Source organism: Babylonia areolata, chromosome 5 (genome assembly GCF_041734735.1).
Source record: "Babylonia areolata isolate BAREFJ2019XMU chromosome 5, ASM4173473v1, whole genome shotgun sequence".
In the NCBI taxonomy this organism is placed as follows: Eukaryota; Metazoa; Mollusca; class Gastropoda; order Neogastropoda; family Buccinidae; genus Babylonia; species Babylonia areolata.
Window position 1 is genome coordinate 56,181,060 of NC_134880.1, and position 17,011 is coordinate 56,198,070.

Below are 17,011 nucleotides of genomic sequence, written 5' to 3' on the forward strand. Positions count from 1 at the left end.
ACACCACCATGATGTCTTTCCTTGGGACACACCACCATGATGTCTTTCCTTGGGACACACCACCATGATGCCTTTCCTTGGGACACACCACCATAGTGTCTTTCCTTGGGACACACCACCATGATGCCTTTCCTTGGGACACACCACCATGATGCCTTTCCTTGGGACACACCACCATGATGCCTTTCCTTGGGACACACCACCATGCCAAAACGGGGCCTTGAACCCTATCACTGGTGAACGACCAGTTCTGTCATGGCAACTGTTGAACTGTGACCTTTCAGTAATCATTTACTTCGTAATCTACGACTTCGGGCTTTCTGCAGAACGGGTGAGTGCTGTTCAGCCGCTAAACACAACCCTATATATCAGTGTGATCCAAAACACCTCAAATTATCAGAATTACATCTGTATCCCTTCTCTTTTCTCATAAAATCTGCATGAAAAAAAAAAAACCCACCTTTTTTTTTCCCCAAAATCAGATGAATAAAACATGACTGTTATTCAATGTCATATCAACTATAATGGTGATTTCATATTGCTGACATTCTATTTTTTGACTACAACTACATAAAAATCACCAAAGTCTGCTTTAAAATCTCACTCCAGGCATAAATATTTTGAATGTATAAGAGACACAAGTTTCCACACGAACCACACGCCTGCCGCTGAAACACACACACACACACCACATCATCCCATGTAGGAACCGATGGACGCCAGGTAGGAACGAGCCCGGGGGTCTGGCATCATACCCAGGGTTGATTTTGTCACAGGGCCTTTAGGTTTTCTCCCGCCATTGAATGAAGATCCCCCTCCTCCTCCTCTGCTAGATGTTCCAGCTCCTGCAGCACCTCGTCCTCCTCTGAAGCTCTTTGCACTGCTGTTCCCTCCTCTCTGACTCCCGCCTCTCCCTCCTTTCCGGGTAGAGCTGGGCAGAAAACACAACACCACCAACAAATAAGTTTTGCCTGTTCAAATGAAATTAAAAGAAATGAATATTTATTTGACAGGCGCAATAGCCAAGTGGTTAAACCGTTGGACTTTCAATCTGAGAGTCCTGGGTTCGAATCTTGGTAATGGCATCTGGTGGGTAAAGGGTGGAGATTCTTCTGATCTCCAAAGTCAATTTATGTGCAGAACTGCTAGTGCCTGAACCTCCTTCATGTGTTTACGCAAATAGAAGATCAAATACGCACGTTAAAGATCCTGTAATCCATGTCAGCGTTCGGTGGGTTATGAAAACAAGAACATACCCAGCATGCACACCTCAGAAAACGGAGTATGGCTGCCTATATGGCGGGGTCAACAACAGTCATACACATAAAAGCCCACTTGTGTACAAGTGAAAGTGGGAGTTGCCGCCCACGAACAAAGAAGAAGATGATTTATTTTATGGGGAAGTACTGTTTTCCTGCCATATTATCAGCACAAAATGGAGGCACTGAATAACATGCAAAATGCTACAGCAGCAAATACCACAAATCATACACACACAAACACACACAACACATCACAGTTATCTATGTAAGCCTTCTGTACATTTCAATTACTTTGATTGTTTATGTTAATTCCAGTCATGAATTATCAAATCAGAAATAAAACAAGTTTCTTATCGTTTTTATCCTTTCTGACGAAAACCAATTGGTACCTTTAGTATTATCATTTAAAAAAAAAATTCATACTGTAGGAAACCTGGGCACAAAACCACAGCATATTTAACTATATCGCAATGAAAGCTAAAATACCAGGGTGCCATGATCATGGTCACATCGATATCAAAATTTTCAAAAACATATATGGTATCTTTCTCACCATCAAGATATGGGATAGTCTTACTGTTGTGCCTGTATGACTGATATAACTGTGGTATTATCAGTTCTGGGTTGAAGTTTCTTAGTCTCTGTCAGTCACTTCCATTCAGTGTTGCTGCACAAATATCATAATCCATTTCCCATCCCTGTGGGCTGAAAGATATTCATAAAAAAATAATTTAAGAAAAACACCCAAAAATTAAAACAACATGCAAACACATAGGGGATGGCGGAACAAGACAAAAAGGAGTGACAAGAACATTCACAGAAAATGACAAACTACCTGTTGCCTCTCTTCCGGGAACCACTCCTTCCTCTTCTTCCACCTCTTGACTTTCCACCCTGAAAGGAGACAGTTCCTCACATGACAAAATAATCAATATCAGACAGTTCCTAGCATGACAAAATAATCAATATCAGACAGTTCTTAACAGGACAAAATGACAACTCAAGACAGTTCCTCACATGACAAAATAATCAATATCAGACAGTTCCTAGCATGACAAAATAATCAATATCAGACAGTTTCTAGCATGACAAAACAATCAATACCAGACAGTTCTTAACAGGACAAAATGACAACTCAAGACAGTTCCTAACATGACAAAATAACCAACACCAGACAGTTCCTAGCATGACAAAATAACCAATACAAAACAGTTCCTAACATGACAAAATAACAACACCAGACAGTTCCTAACATGACAAAATAACAACACAAGACAGTTCCTAACATGACAAAATAACAATACCAGACATTTAACCAGTAAACAAGACATTTCATAATAAGACAAAATATCCAAAATAATACAATTCCCAACATGACAAAATAACCAATACAAAATTCCTGACAAGAAAAACTAACCAGCACATGACAATTAATCAGTGTAAGACTATTCATAACATGACAAAATATCCAGTACCAATAATTAATCAGAATAAGACTGTTTATAACACAAAAATAACCAATACAATAAGACTATACATGGTGCATTTGATGATGCATTTATGCTTATATATATGTAATACTTTTTTTAAATTGTAAATGCCATGAATTCCATGGGAGGTATGAGTATCAGTTCAGTTCAGATACTCCAGGAGGCATCACTGCATTCCAACAAATCCAGGTACGCTGCAACACATCTGCTAAGCAAATGCCCGACATGCAGCACAACCCAACGCGCTTAGTCAAGCCTCGAGGAGAAAAAGAAAAAAAGAAGGCAAAAAAGAAAGAAAAAAAGTGCTATAAACAAATAAATGGATACATAACTGTGACCATCAATCAGCATTATTGTTAGTATAGATTCAGTATATATTTCAACCCAACACACTGGTCAGGCTTTGTCTGACCCAGCAAGGGCATGTCATGTCACCACATACCCTCTGCCGACCGTAGAACTTCTTTCTTCCCGTAGAGGCGGTGGAGGGGCTGCCAAAGTAAGGGGAAGACCAGTCGTCTGCATTCTCCTCCACGGACTGACTGCCGTCATCCACCTCGTCTTGAATGGCTGCCAAAGGCAAGTACGCCAATACATGCATTTTTTTTTTTTTTTAAGAAAGAAAAGAAAAGAAAAAAAAAAAAAGTGCCCTTACAACATACCGGTAATCATTCCACCAGCTGCTGTGGTGAAGTGGTTAGTGCTGTGGACCGACAACATGTACACACAGACGACACACCACAACACCAAGTCCAAAACATGTACACACAGACAACGCACCACAACACAACACCAAGTCCCCAACATGTACACACAGACGACACACACAACACCAAGTCTCCAACATGTACACACAGACAACGCACCACTACACAACACCAAGTCCCAAACATGTACACACATACGACACACCACAACACAACACCAAGTCCCAAACATGTACACACATACGACACACCACAACACAACACCAAGTCCCAAACATGTACACACAGACGACGCACCACAACACAACACCAAGTCCCCAACATGTACACACAGACAACGCACCACAACACAACACCAAGTCCCCAACATGTACACACAGACAACGCACCACAACACAACACCAAGTCCCCAACATGTACACACAAACAATGCACCACTACACAACACCAAGTCCCCAACATGCACACACAGACAACGCACCACAACACAACACCAAGTCCCCAACATGTACACACAGATGACGCACCACAACACAACACCAAGTCCCCAACATGTACACACAGATAACGCAACGCAACACAACACCAAGTCTCAAATATGTACACACAGACGACCCACCACAACACAACACTAAGTCCCCAACATGTACACACAGACAACGCACCACAACACAACACCAAGTCCCCAACATGTACACACAGACAACGCACCACAACACAACACCAAGTCCCCAACATGTACACACAGACAACGCACCACAACACAACACCAAGTCCCCAACATGTACACACAGACGATGCACACAACACCAAGTCCCCAACATGTACACACAGACGACGCACCACAACACAACACCAAGTCCCCAACATGTACACACAGACGACACAACACAACACAACACCAAGTCCCCAACATGTACACACAGATGACACAACACAACACAACACCAAGTCCCCAACATGTACACACAGACAACGCACACAACACCAAGTCCCCAACATGTACACACAGATGACACACCACAACACAACACCAAGTCCCCAACATGTACACACAGACAACGCACCACTACACAACACCAAGTCCCAAACATGTACACACAGACGACACAACACAACACAACACCAAGTCCCAAACATGTACACACAGACAACACACCACAACACAACACCAAGTCCCAAACATGTACACACAGACGACACACCACAACACAACACCAAGTCCCCAACATGTACACACAGACAACGCACCACAACACAACACCAAGTCCCCAACATGTACACACAGACAACGCACCACTACACAACACCAAGTCCCCAACATGTACACACAGACGACACACCACAACACAACACCAAGTCCCCAACATGTACACACAGACAACGCACCACAACACAACACCAAGTCCCCAACATGTACACACAGACGACACACCACAACACCAAGTCCCCAACATGTACACACAGACAACGCACCACAACACAACACCAAGTCCCCAACATGTACACACAGACAACGCACCACAACACAACACCAAGTCCCCAACATGTACACACAGAAGATGACACACCACAACACCAAGTCCCCAACATGTACACACAGACGACACAACACAACACAACACCAAGTCCCCAACATGTACACACAGACAACGCACCACAACACAACACCAAGTCCCCAACATGTACACACATACGACACACCACAACACAACACCAAGTCCCCAACATGTACACACAGACGACGCACCACAACACAACACCAAGTCTCCAACATGTACACACAGACAACGCACCACTACACAACACCAAGTCCCCAACATGTACACACAAACGACACACCACAACACAACACCAAGTCCCCAACATGTACACACAGATGACACACCACAACACAACACCAAGTCCACAACATGTACACACAGACGATACACCACAACACAACACTAAGTCCCCAACATGTACACACAGACGACGCACCACAACACAACACCAAGTCCCCAACATGTACACACAGACGACACACCACAACACAACACTAAGTCCCCAACATGTACACACAGACGACGCACCACAACACAACACCAAGTCCCCAACATGTACACACAGACGACACACACAACACCAAGTCCTCAACATGTACACACAGATGACGCAACACAACACAACACCAAGTCCCCAACATGTACACACAGACAACGCACCACAACACAACACCAAGTCCCCAACATGTACACACAGAAGATGACCACACCACAACACCAAGTCCCCAACATGTACACACAGACGACACAACACAACACAACACCAAGTCCCCAACATGTACACACAGACGACACACCACAACACAACACCAAGTCCCCAACATGTACACACAGACAACGCACCACAACACAACACCAAGTCCCAAACATGTACACACAGACGACACACCACAACACAACACCAAGTCCCCAACATGTACACACAGACGACACACCACAACACAACACAACACACAGCCCACCCACAGGACAACATGACGCAGAACTTGGTGGTGACGTCCAGGAAGCGGTGCGCGCCGTACTTGTTGACCTTGGCCTCGGGCAGACCGTCGATGTCACGCTTCATCTCCTCCACAGTCAGTGGGGTCTTCTCCGCCAGCTGCCACAGCATGGCGTTGGGGAAGATCAGGGCGTAGTTCTTGCTGCCATGCTCCGTGGCTGCACACAGAAAGGACCGTCTGGTTTCAATACTGCAATCAGTCAGCTTTGGAATCACACAGAGGGGACTGTCCACTTTACATGTAGGTCAGTTGGTCAGCTCTGGAATCACACAGAGGGGACTGTCCACTTTACATGTAGGTCAGTTGGTCAGCTCTGGAATCACACAGTCCAGTTTACATGCAGGTCAGTCAGTCAGCTTTGGAATCACACAGAGGGGACTTCCAGTTTACATGCAGGTCAGTCAGTCAGCTTTGGAATCACACAGAGGGGACTTCCAGTTTACATGCAGGTCAGTCAGTCAGCTTTGGAATCACACAGAGGGGACTTCCAGTTTACATGCAGGTCAGTCAGTCAGCTTTGGAATCACACAGAGGGGACTTCCAGTTTACATGCAGGTCAGTCAGTCAGCTCTGGAATCACACAGAGGGGACTTCCAGTTTACATGCAGGTCAGTCAGTCAGCTTTGGAACCTGTGTGTATCTGTGAAATTGATTTTTTTTTTTTTTTAGAGAAACTTTAAAAAAGTACTTTGATTGTAAAAGAAGTACACTTACAGACAGAAAAAAATAGGGAAAAAAAATAGAAAAAGAGGGCGGTGGGTTTGTGGGTACGTGGTCTCTCCCTTAGAGAGTTTCAACTAGAGAAATGAGTTGTGACGAAAAGTGATACAATACAATACAGTACAATACAGCTTAATACAATGCAGTACAATTCAGCAGAGTACAATACAGTATAATACAAAACACCAACAAAAAATACAAACATTATACAATACACTGCAGTACAATTCAGTACAGTGCAATACAGTATAATACAAAACACCAACAAAAAATACAAACATTATACAATACACTGCAGTACAATTCAGTACAGTGCAATACAGTATAATGCAAAACACCACCAAAAATACAAATACAATACAATGCAATGCAATATGATAAAACATAAGACACTGTAATGCAGTACAACACAATGCAATACAACATAGTACAACACAGCCAGACACTGATCGATACATCACAGTCCAATACAGCATAATATAACGCAGTACAATACAACACAATGCAATACAGTACAGTACAACACAGCCATACACTGATCGATACAGCACAGTCCAATACAGCATAATATAACGCAGTACAATACAACACAATGCAATACAACACAGTACAACACAGCCATACACTGATCGATACATCACAGTCCAATACAGCATAATATAACGCAGTACAATACAACACAATGCAATACAATACAGTACAACACAGCCAGACACTGATCGATACATCACAGTCCAATACAGCATAATATAACGCAGTACAATACAACACAATGCAATACAATACAGTACAACACAGCCATACACTGATCGATACATCACAGTCCAATACAGCATAATATAACGCAGTACAATACAACACAATGCAATACAATACAGTACAACACAGCCAGACACTGATCGATACATCACAGTCCAATACAGCATAATATAACGCAGTACAATACAACACAATGCAATACAATACAGTACAACACAGCCAGACACTGATCGATACATCACAGTCCAATACAGCATAATATAACGCAGTACAATACAACACAATGCAATACAATACAGTACAACACAGCCAGACACTGATCGATACATCACAGTCCAATACAGCATAATATAACGCAGTACAATACAACACAATGCAATACAACATAGTACAACACAGCCAGACACTGATCGATACATCACAGTCCAATACAGCATAATATAACGCAGTACAATACAACACAATGCGATACAATACAGTACAACACAGCATAATATAACGCAGTACAATACAACACAATGCAATACAATACAGTACAACACAGCCATACACTGATCAATACATCACAGTCCAATACAGCATAATATAACGCAGTACAATACAACACAATGCAATACAATACAGTACAACACAGCCAGACACTGATCGATACATCACAGTCCAATACAGCATAATATAACGCAGTACAATACAACACAATGCAATACAATACAGTACAACACAGCCATACACTGATCGATACAGCACAGTCCAATACAGCATAATATAACGCAGTACAATACAACACAATACAACATAGTACAACACAGCCATACACTGATCGATACATCACAGTCCAATACAGCATAATATAATGCAGTACAATACAACACAATACAATACAACATAGTACAACACAGCCAGACACTGATCGATACAGCACAGTCCAATACAGCATAATATAACGCAGTACAATACAACACAATGCAATACAATACAGTACAACACAGCCATACACTGATCGATACATCACAGTCCAATACAGCATAATATAACGCAGTACCATCCAGTACAATGCGATACGGTATATTGCAAAACACCAACAAAAAAATACAAACACAATACAATGCAATGCTATTAATACGATAAAATACAAGACATTGTAATGCAAAATAATACAAGACAATACAATGTAACAGAATATATGACACAATACACTGCAATGCAATATAATACAACACAATGTAACGGAGTATGATATGACACAATACACTGTACTGCAATATAATACAATACAATACAATGTAACGGAGTATGATATGACACAATACACTGTACTGCAATACAATACAATACAATACAATGTAACGGAGTATGATATGACACAATACACTGCAATACAATATAATACAAGACAATACAATGTAATGGAGTATGATATGACACAATACACTGCAATGCAATATAATACAATACAATGTAACGGAGTATGATATGACACAATACACTGTACTGCAATATAATACAATACAATACAATGTAACGGAGTATGATATGACACAATGCACTGTACTGCAATACAATACAATACAATACAATGTAACGGAGTAAGATATGACACAATACACTGTACTGCAATATAATACAATACAATGTAACGGAGTAAGATATGACACAATACACTGTACTGCAATATAATACAATACAATGTAACGGAGTATGATATGACACAATACACTGTACTACAATATAATACAATACAATACAATGTAACGGAGTATGATATGACTCAATACACTGCAATGCAATATAATACAATACAATACAATGTAACGGAGTATGATATGACTCAATACACTGCAATGCAATACAATACAAGACAATACAATGTAACGGAGTATGATATGACACAATACACTGCAATGCAATATAATACAATACAACACAACACACTACAGCAGGCCACAGCCAGGCACTGACCAATGGTTTTGGCCAGAGCCACCAGTTCCTTGTAGCAGTCCTCCACCAGCTGCTGTCGGTTGGTCTGTGGCTCCTGGCCGATGCGGCACGCCTCACTGCGCTTCTTCCCTCCTTGCACAGACATCTCTATCTGCGCACACACACACACACACAGACATCTCTAGATACAGAACACACACACAGAGACACATCTATCTGCACACAGAAACAGAGAGACATCTCTGTCTGCACACAGACATCTCTATCTGCACACACACACAGACATCTCTAGATACAGAACACACACACAGAGACACATCTATCTGCACACAGAAACAGAGAGACATCTCTGTCTGCACACAGACATCTCTATCTGCACACACACACAGAGACATCTCAGGTTTTTAGAAAGGAAATGTCTTCACTAAAGTCACGTTTAATCTAATATGCTAACTGTGACTCACTGTGTGTCCATGTGGCTATGGTTTTTATCTTGATGGATCCAGTGTGCAGCAGTGGGCCACAGTATTGCATGTGTAATTAAAAGACAGATTCACACACACTGATATACTGTACCTATACGCCCTCCCTAGCAGTGGGTCACAGTATAGTATGTGTAATCAAAAGATTCACACACACTGATATACTATACTCACACGCCCTCTCACACAGTGGGCCACAGTATAGTATGTGTAATCAAAAGATTCACACACGCTGATATACTATACTCACGCCCTCCCCTGCAGTGGGCCACAGTACAGTATGTGTAATCAAATGACAGATTCACACACACTGATATACTATACTCACGCCCTCCCCTGCAGTGGGCCACAGTACAGTATGTGTAATCAAATGACAGATTCACACACACTGATATACTATACTCACACGCCCTCTCACAAAGTGGGCCACAGTATAATATGTGTAATCAAAAGATTCACACACGCTGATATACTATACTCACACGCCCTCTCACACAGTGGGCCACAGTATAGTATGTGTAATCAAAAGATTCACACACGCTGATATACTATACTCACACGCCCTCCCCTGCAGTGGGCCACAGTATAGTATGTGTAATCAAATGACAGATTCACACACACTGATATACTATACTCACGCCCTCTCACACAGTGGGCCACAGTATAGTATGTGTAATCAAAAGATTCACACACGCTGATATACTATACTCACACGCCCTCCCCTGCAGTGGGCCACAGTATAGTATGTGTAATCAAATGACAGATTCACACACACACACACACACTGATATGCTATATCCACACGTCCCCCCCCACCTTTAGTTTGTTCTGCATTAGACAGGCAGCCTTGGGCCCCAGACGCAGGTAACAGGCTGCGGTGTCTGCGGCGGTGATCTTGAGCTCCTCCAAGAGGACGCCCTCGATGACCAGTTTATGCATCAGACGTTCTGCGTCCCCCCGACTGTACGCTGACCCACGCCCATGTAGGGGCAGACGATTGTGGCCCGCGTCCATGATGCGCGAGTTCTGCGAACCTAGTGCAAAAAGAAAAAAAAAAGTGTAATTAAAGCATTTACAAAAAAATCTGGTGTTTATCATAAGGCACAACCCTCTACAAGAACATAAGCTAAGACTTTGATCATTGTTGTTTACAGGCTAGCAGAGTTGTTGGCCAAGAAACTCGGATAATGATGACTATAAATGTTGTTTACAGGCTAGCAGAGTTGTTGGCCAAGAAACCCGGATAATGATAACTATAAATGTTGTTTACAGGCTAGCAGAGCTGTTTCCCTTGGCCAAGAAACCCGGATAATGATAACTATAAATGTTGTTTACAGGCTAGCAGAGTTGTTTCCCTTGGCCAAGAAACCCGGATAATGATAACTATAAATGTTGTTTACAGGCTAGCAGAGCTGTTTCCCTTGGCCAAGAAACCCGGATAATGATGACTATAAATGTTGTTTACAGGCTAGCAGAGTTGTTTCCCTTGGCCAAGAAACCCGGATAATGATGACTATAAATGTTGTTTACAGGCTAGCAGAGTTGTTTCCCTTGGCCAAGAAACCCGATAATGATGACTATAATGTTGTTTACAGGCTAGCAGAGTTGTTTCCCTTGGCCAAGAAACCCCGATAATGATGCCTATAAATGTTGTTTACAGGCTAGCAGAGTTGTTTCCCTTGGCCAAGAAACCCCGATAATGATGACTATAAATGTTGTTTACAGGCTAGCAGAGTTGTTTCCCTTGGCCAAGAAACCCGGATAATGATGACTATAAATAACGCCTCCTGCCTATGTGTGCGTGCAGCACTGTAGGTTTGTTAGAATGTACTGCGTAAGAGTGACCATCTAAAAGTAGTTTGGGACTCTGCAGAATTATGGCAAACGTGTCTGGGACCCCACAGATTTTAACTCGTGAGAACCCCTGTCTGGGCAAAGTTGGATGTCAAAGAGAAGAGCACCACACTCACACAGGCGAGAACACACGCAGAGACAGACAGAGAATGAGGGAGATGAAAGGAATGCAGACATGTGTAAACACTCATCAAAGAATTAAAGAATAGGGAAAAAAAAGTCTATTTTCAGGAAAACACAGACAAGTTTGACTTGTAAGCATGCTATCATATGATTTTGTGTTGCATTTTGCATCCAAAAGAAGAAGGTACAAAAAAAAAAAAAAAAAGAAAAAAGAAAAGGAAAAACGAAGAAAGTGGAGAAAAGATAGGATGGAGGACACCACTGCTTCCCCCCAGGACCCCTTCGCAAACACGTACAGACACTCACAAAAACAAAGAACTTCTTTGTTCGTGGGCTGCAACTCCCACGTTCACTCGCATGTACATGAGTGGGCTTTTACATGTATGACTGGCTTTATACTGCCATGTTGGCAGCCATTCTCAGTTTTCAGGGGTGTGCATGCTGGGTATGTTCTTGTTTCCATAACCCACTGAACGCTGACATGGATTACAGGATCTTTAACATGCTTATTCGATCTTCTGCTTGCGTATACATACGAAGGGGGTTCAGGTGCAAGCAGGTCTGCACATATGTTAACCTGGGACATCGGAAAAATCTCCACCCTTTACCCACCAGGCACCATTACCGAGATTCAAACCCGGTACCCTCAGATTGAAACTCCAACGCTTTAACCACTCGGCTATTGTGCCTGTCAAAAGAAAAGAACCAAAAAAAAAACTGAGAAGCACACCTTTGAAGATCTCCACAAAGTGCAGCAGGGTGTAGTTGTTGCGAGGACTGGAGCACAGCTCACGGACACACTTCACCACTTCCTTCGCGTCCTCTGTCACGTCCCGCAACTTGAACATTTCCTGAAAGATGACAACACAGAATGTTCAGTGTCAGCCTGCTTTCTGTGTTCCCCTTTTATTCCACACACATCACATGGCTAACATCAAAGTGAAAAGACCTACAATCAAAAACAAAAAAACACACACAAAAACACCATGTAACAACAGAAACAGGACATGGATTGTGTATGAATGGAAAAATAGGAATGAGTTCAGGGGAGAAATACGTAAAAATAAAAAAATTTAAAAAAAGGGGAAAAAATTGAGAGAGAGAGAGAGAGAGAGAGAGAGAGAGAGAGAGAGACGGGGACATACATACTGACAGAGGATGTTGCAAGCCACCAACAAACATGCAGCAGACACAGACAGCCTCTTCCCTTCACTCAAATACTAACACACTCGTTTCAAGCTCCAATGATTTATCCTTTCCCACTTCAACAAATATAAGCACTCAGCTTTTCAAGTTCTGGCCCTAAGTTAAAACCTACGTCTTTCCCCAACACTACCTCCACCCTTCCTGGTCATTTCCCCAACACTACCCCCACCCTTCCTGGTCATTTCCCCAACACTACCCCCCCCTTCCTGGTCATTTCCCCCAACACTACCCCCACCCTTCCTGGTCATTTCCCCCAACACTACCCCACCCTTCCTGGTCATTTCCCCCAACACTACCCCACCCTTCCTGGTCATTTCCCCAACACTACCCCCCCCTTCCTGGTCATTTCCCCAACACTACCCCCACCTTCCTGGTCATTTCCCCAACACTACCCCCACCCTTCCTGGTCATTTCCCCAACACTACCCCCACCCTTCCTGGTCATTTCCCCAACACTACCCCACCCTTCCTGGTCATTTCCCCAACAGTACCCCCCCCCCCTTCCTGGTCATTTCCCCAACACTATCCCACCCTTCCTGGTCATTTCCCCAACACTACCCCCCCACCCTTCCTGGTCATTTCCCCAACAGTATCCCCCCCCCACCCTTCCTGGTCATTTCCCCAACAGTACCCCCCCCCCCCTTCCTGGTCATTTCCCCAACACTACCCCCCCCCCCACCCTTCCTGGTCATTTCCCCAACACTACCCCCCCCACCCTTCCTGGTCATTTCCCCAACACTACCCCCACCTTTCCTGGTCATTTCCCCAACACTACCCCCATCCTTCCTGGTCATTTCCCCAACACTACCCCCACCCTTCCTGGTCATTTCCCCAACACTACCCCCACCCTTCCTGGTCATTTCCCCAACACTACCCCCCCCCCACCCTTCCTGGTCATTTCCCCAACACTACCCCCCACCCTTCCTGGTCATTTCCCCAACACTACCCCCCCCCCCCACCCTTCCTGGTCATTTCCCCAACAGTACCCCCCTCCACCCCCTTCCTGGTCATTTCCCCAACACTACCCCCACCCTTCCTGGTCATTTCCCCAACACTACCCCCACCCTTCCTGGTCCTTTCCCCAACAGTACCCCCCTCCACCCCCTTCCTGGTCATTTCCCCAACACTACCCCCACCCTTCCTGGTCATTTCCCCAACACTACCCCCCCCCCCCTTCCTGGTCATTTCCCCAACACTACCCCCCCCCACCCTTCCTGGTCATTTCCCAACACTACCCCCCACCCTTCCTGGTCATTTCCCCAACACTACCCCCCCCCCCCCACCCTTCCTGGTCATTTCCCCAACAGTACCCCCCTCCACCCCCTTCCTGGTCATTTCCCCAACACTACCCCACCCTTCCTGGTCATTTCCCCAACACTACCCCCACCCTTCCTGGTCCTTTCCCCAACAGTACCCCCCTCCACCCCCTTCCTGGTCATTTCCCCAACACTACCCCCACCCTTCCTGGTCATTTCCCCAACACTACCCCCCCCCCCTTCCTGGTCATTTCCCCAACACTACCCCCACCCTTCCTGGTCATTTCCCCAACACTACCCCACCCTTCCTGGTCATTTCCCCAACACTACCCCCACCCTTCCTGGTCATTTCCCCAACACTACCCCACCCTTCCTGGTCAGGTTTCTCTGGCTTTCTACTCACATATATCTACAAGTTCTGTCCTTCATCCCACTGAGTTAGAGCTGTGCATGCATGTGAATCAGCCAGATGAACAGGGGCCCAGTTGAAGAGGACAGCCTAAAAACCAAGTCTGCTAGAGAAGTACTGTTGCAGCCTTATGCTCCACAAGGAGTCAAGAGGCATAAGTCAAGTCAGTGCATGTGAATCACAAGTGTGTGAACACTTTGTTCCCTGCAAAAGATTCAGCACTGTATAAATACTTTCTTTATCCTCATTACTATCATTATCATGATTATCGAAAAACAAGTTTCCTCAAACAAGACCGTGGCTCTCACCTTGGATCCACAGTTGTCACAGACGGCCCCGGCCACGATGTTGCAGCGCTCTCTGTCGAAGTGGTGCTCGCCGAAGTAGTGCAGGACTTGGGCACGGCGACAATCTGCCAGGTTCTCACAGTACTGCACCATGCGGAACAGGTTGTCGATGTGCACACGCTTCGACTCATAGGTGGCGCCCTGGTCCACTGAACACAGCACACACACCTGCCTTCAGAATTAACGGTGAGTGCCCGGGAATATATTTGTAATTGCATTTCTTTTTATCACAGCATATTTCTCTGTGTGAAGAGTGCAGAGTATGTGTTGGAAATTGAACAAAATGTATACCACCGAAAATGGAGTATGGCTGCCTAAAAACGGTCATACATGTAAAAGCCCACTCGTGTACATGTGAGTGAACATGGGAGTTGCAGCCCATGAATGAAGTAGAAGAAGAACAGTCAAAGGAGAACTGAAGACTGACACACCTAGGGTATATCATTCACACTGCTGAACAGTTAAAGGAGAACTCTAGACCCTGAAACACACCTGGGGTATATCATTCAGACTGTTGAACAGTCAAAAGAGAACTCTAGACCAACACACTTGGGGTATATCATTCAGATTGTTGAACAGTCAAAGAACTCTAGACCCTGAAACACACCTGGGGTATATCATTCAGACTGTTGAACAGTCAAAAGAGAACTCTAGACCAACACACTTGGGGTATATCATTCAGACTGTTGAACAGTCAAAAGAGAACTCTAGACCAACACACTTGGGGTATATCATTCAGATTGTTGAACAGTCAAAGAACTCTAGACCCTGAAACACACCTGGGGTATATCATTCAGACTGTTGAACAAAGGAGAACTCTAGACCCTGAAACACACCTGGGGTATATCATTCAGACTGCTGAACAAAGGAGAATTCTAGACCCTTAAACACAGCTGGGGTATATCATTCAGACTGTTGAACAGTCAAAGGAGAACTCTAGACCAACACACCTGGGGTATATCATTCAGACTGTTGAACAGTCAAAGGAGAACTCTAGACCAACACACCTGGGGTATGTCATTCAGACTGTTGAACAGTCAAAGGAGAACTCTAGACCAACACACCTGGGGTATGTCATTCAGACTGTTGAACAGTCAAAGCAGAACTCTAGACCAACACACCTGGGGTATATCATTCAGACTGTTGAACAGTCAAAGGAGAATTCAAGACAACACACCTGGGGTATATCATTCAGACTGTTGAACAGTCAAAGCAGAACTCTAGACCAACACACCTGGGGTATATCATTCAGACTGTTGAACAAAGGAGAATTCTAGACCAACACACCTGGGGTATATCATTCAGACTGCTGAACAAAGGAGAACTCTAGACCAACACACCTGGGGTATATCATTCAGACTGTTGAACAGTTAAAGGAGAATTCTAGACCCTGAAACACACCTCGGGTATATCATTCAGACTGTTGAACAATCAAAGGAGAACTCTAGACCCCGAAACACACCTGGGGTATATCATTCAGACTGTTGAACAGTCAAAGGAGAACTCTAGACCCTGAAAACACACCTGGGGTATATCATTCAGACTGTTGAACAAAGGAGAACTCTAGACCAACACACCTGGGGTATATCATTCAGACTGTTGAACAAAGGAGAACTCTAGACCAACACACCTGGGGTATATCATTCATACTGGCCCAAAACAGTCAAGAGTGGTGGTTCCTCACTGCTGTCCTATGTGCAAGAAAGCATGATGGGCAGTATGTGTGTGTGTGTAACTTTTTATTTACATGATATACTGCAAGCTGTTAACTGCAATGGAAACTGACATAAAAGTATCGGTACTGATAAATTAGAGTCTACAAACGTGAACCATTGCATGGGTACAAGACAGCATCAATATATATATTACAATATATATATATATCTATATCTATATTACAAACAATGCATATTC

At 43.9% G+C, this 17,011-nt stretch overlaps 1 protein-coding gene across 1 annotated transcript in view; it reads right to left on the bottom strand.

Moving 5' to 3' along the window:
* Positions 1-315: 315 nt before the first annotated feature.
* Positions 316-17,011, bottom strand: part of LOC143282199 (uncharacterized) — a 48,767-nt gene continuing 32,071 nt past the window's right edge. The window contains exons 18-25 of the mRNA XM_076587790.1: positions 15,059-15,246; positions 12,611-12,731; positions 10,720-10,937; positions 9,443-9,572; positions 5,970-6,161; positions 3,195-3,322; positions 2,098-2,156; positions 316-931 (exon numbers count right to left, since the gene is read on the bottom strand). Coding sequence (XP_076443905.1) covers positions 694-931; positions 2,098-2,156; positions 3,195-3,322; positions 5,970-6,161; positions 9,443-9,572; positions 10,720-10,937; positions 12,611-12,731; positions 15,059-15,246 — 1,274 coding nt within the window. The 3' untranslated portion in view covers positions 316-693. The remainder of the gene's footprint in view (positions 932-2,097; positions 2,157-3,194; positions 3,323-5,969; positions 6,162-9,442; positions 9,573-10,719; positions 10,938-12,610; positions 12,732-15,058; positions 15,247-17,011) is intronic.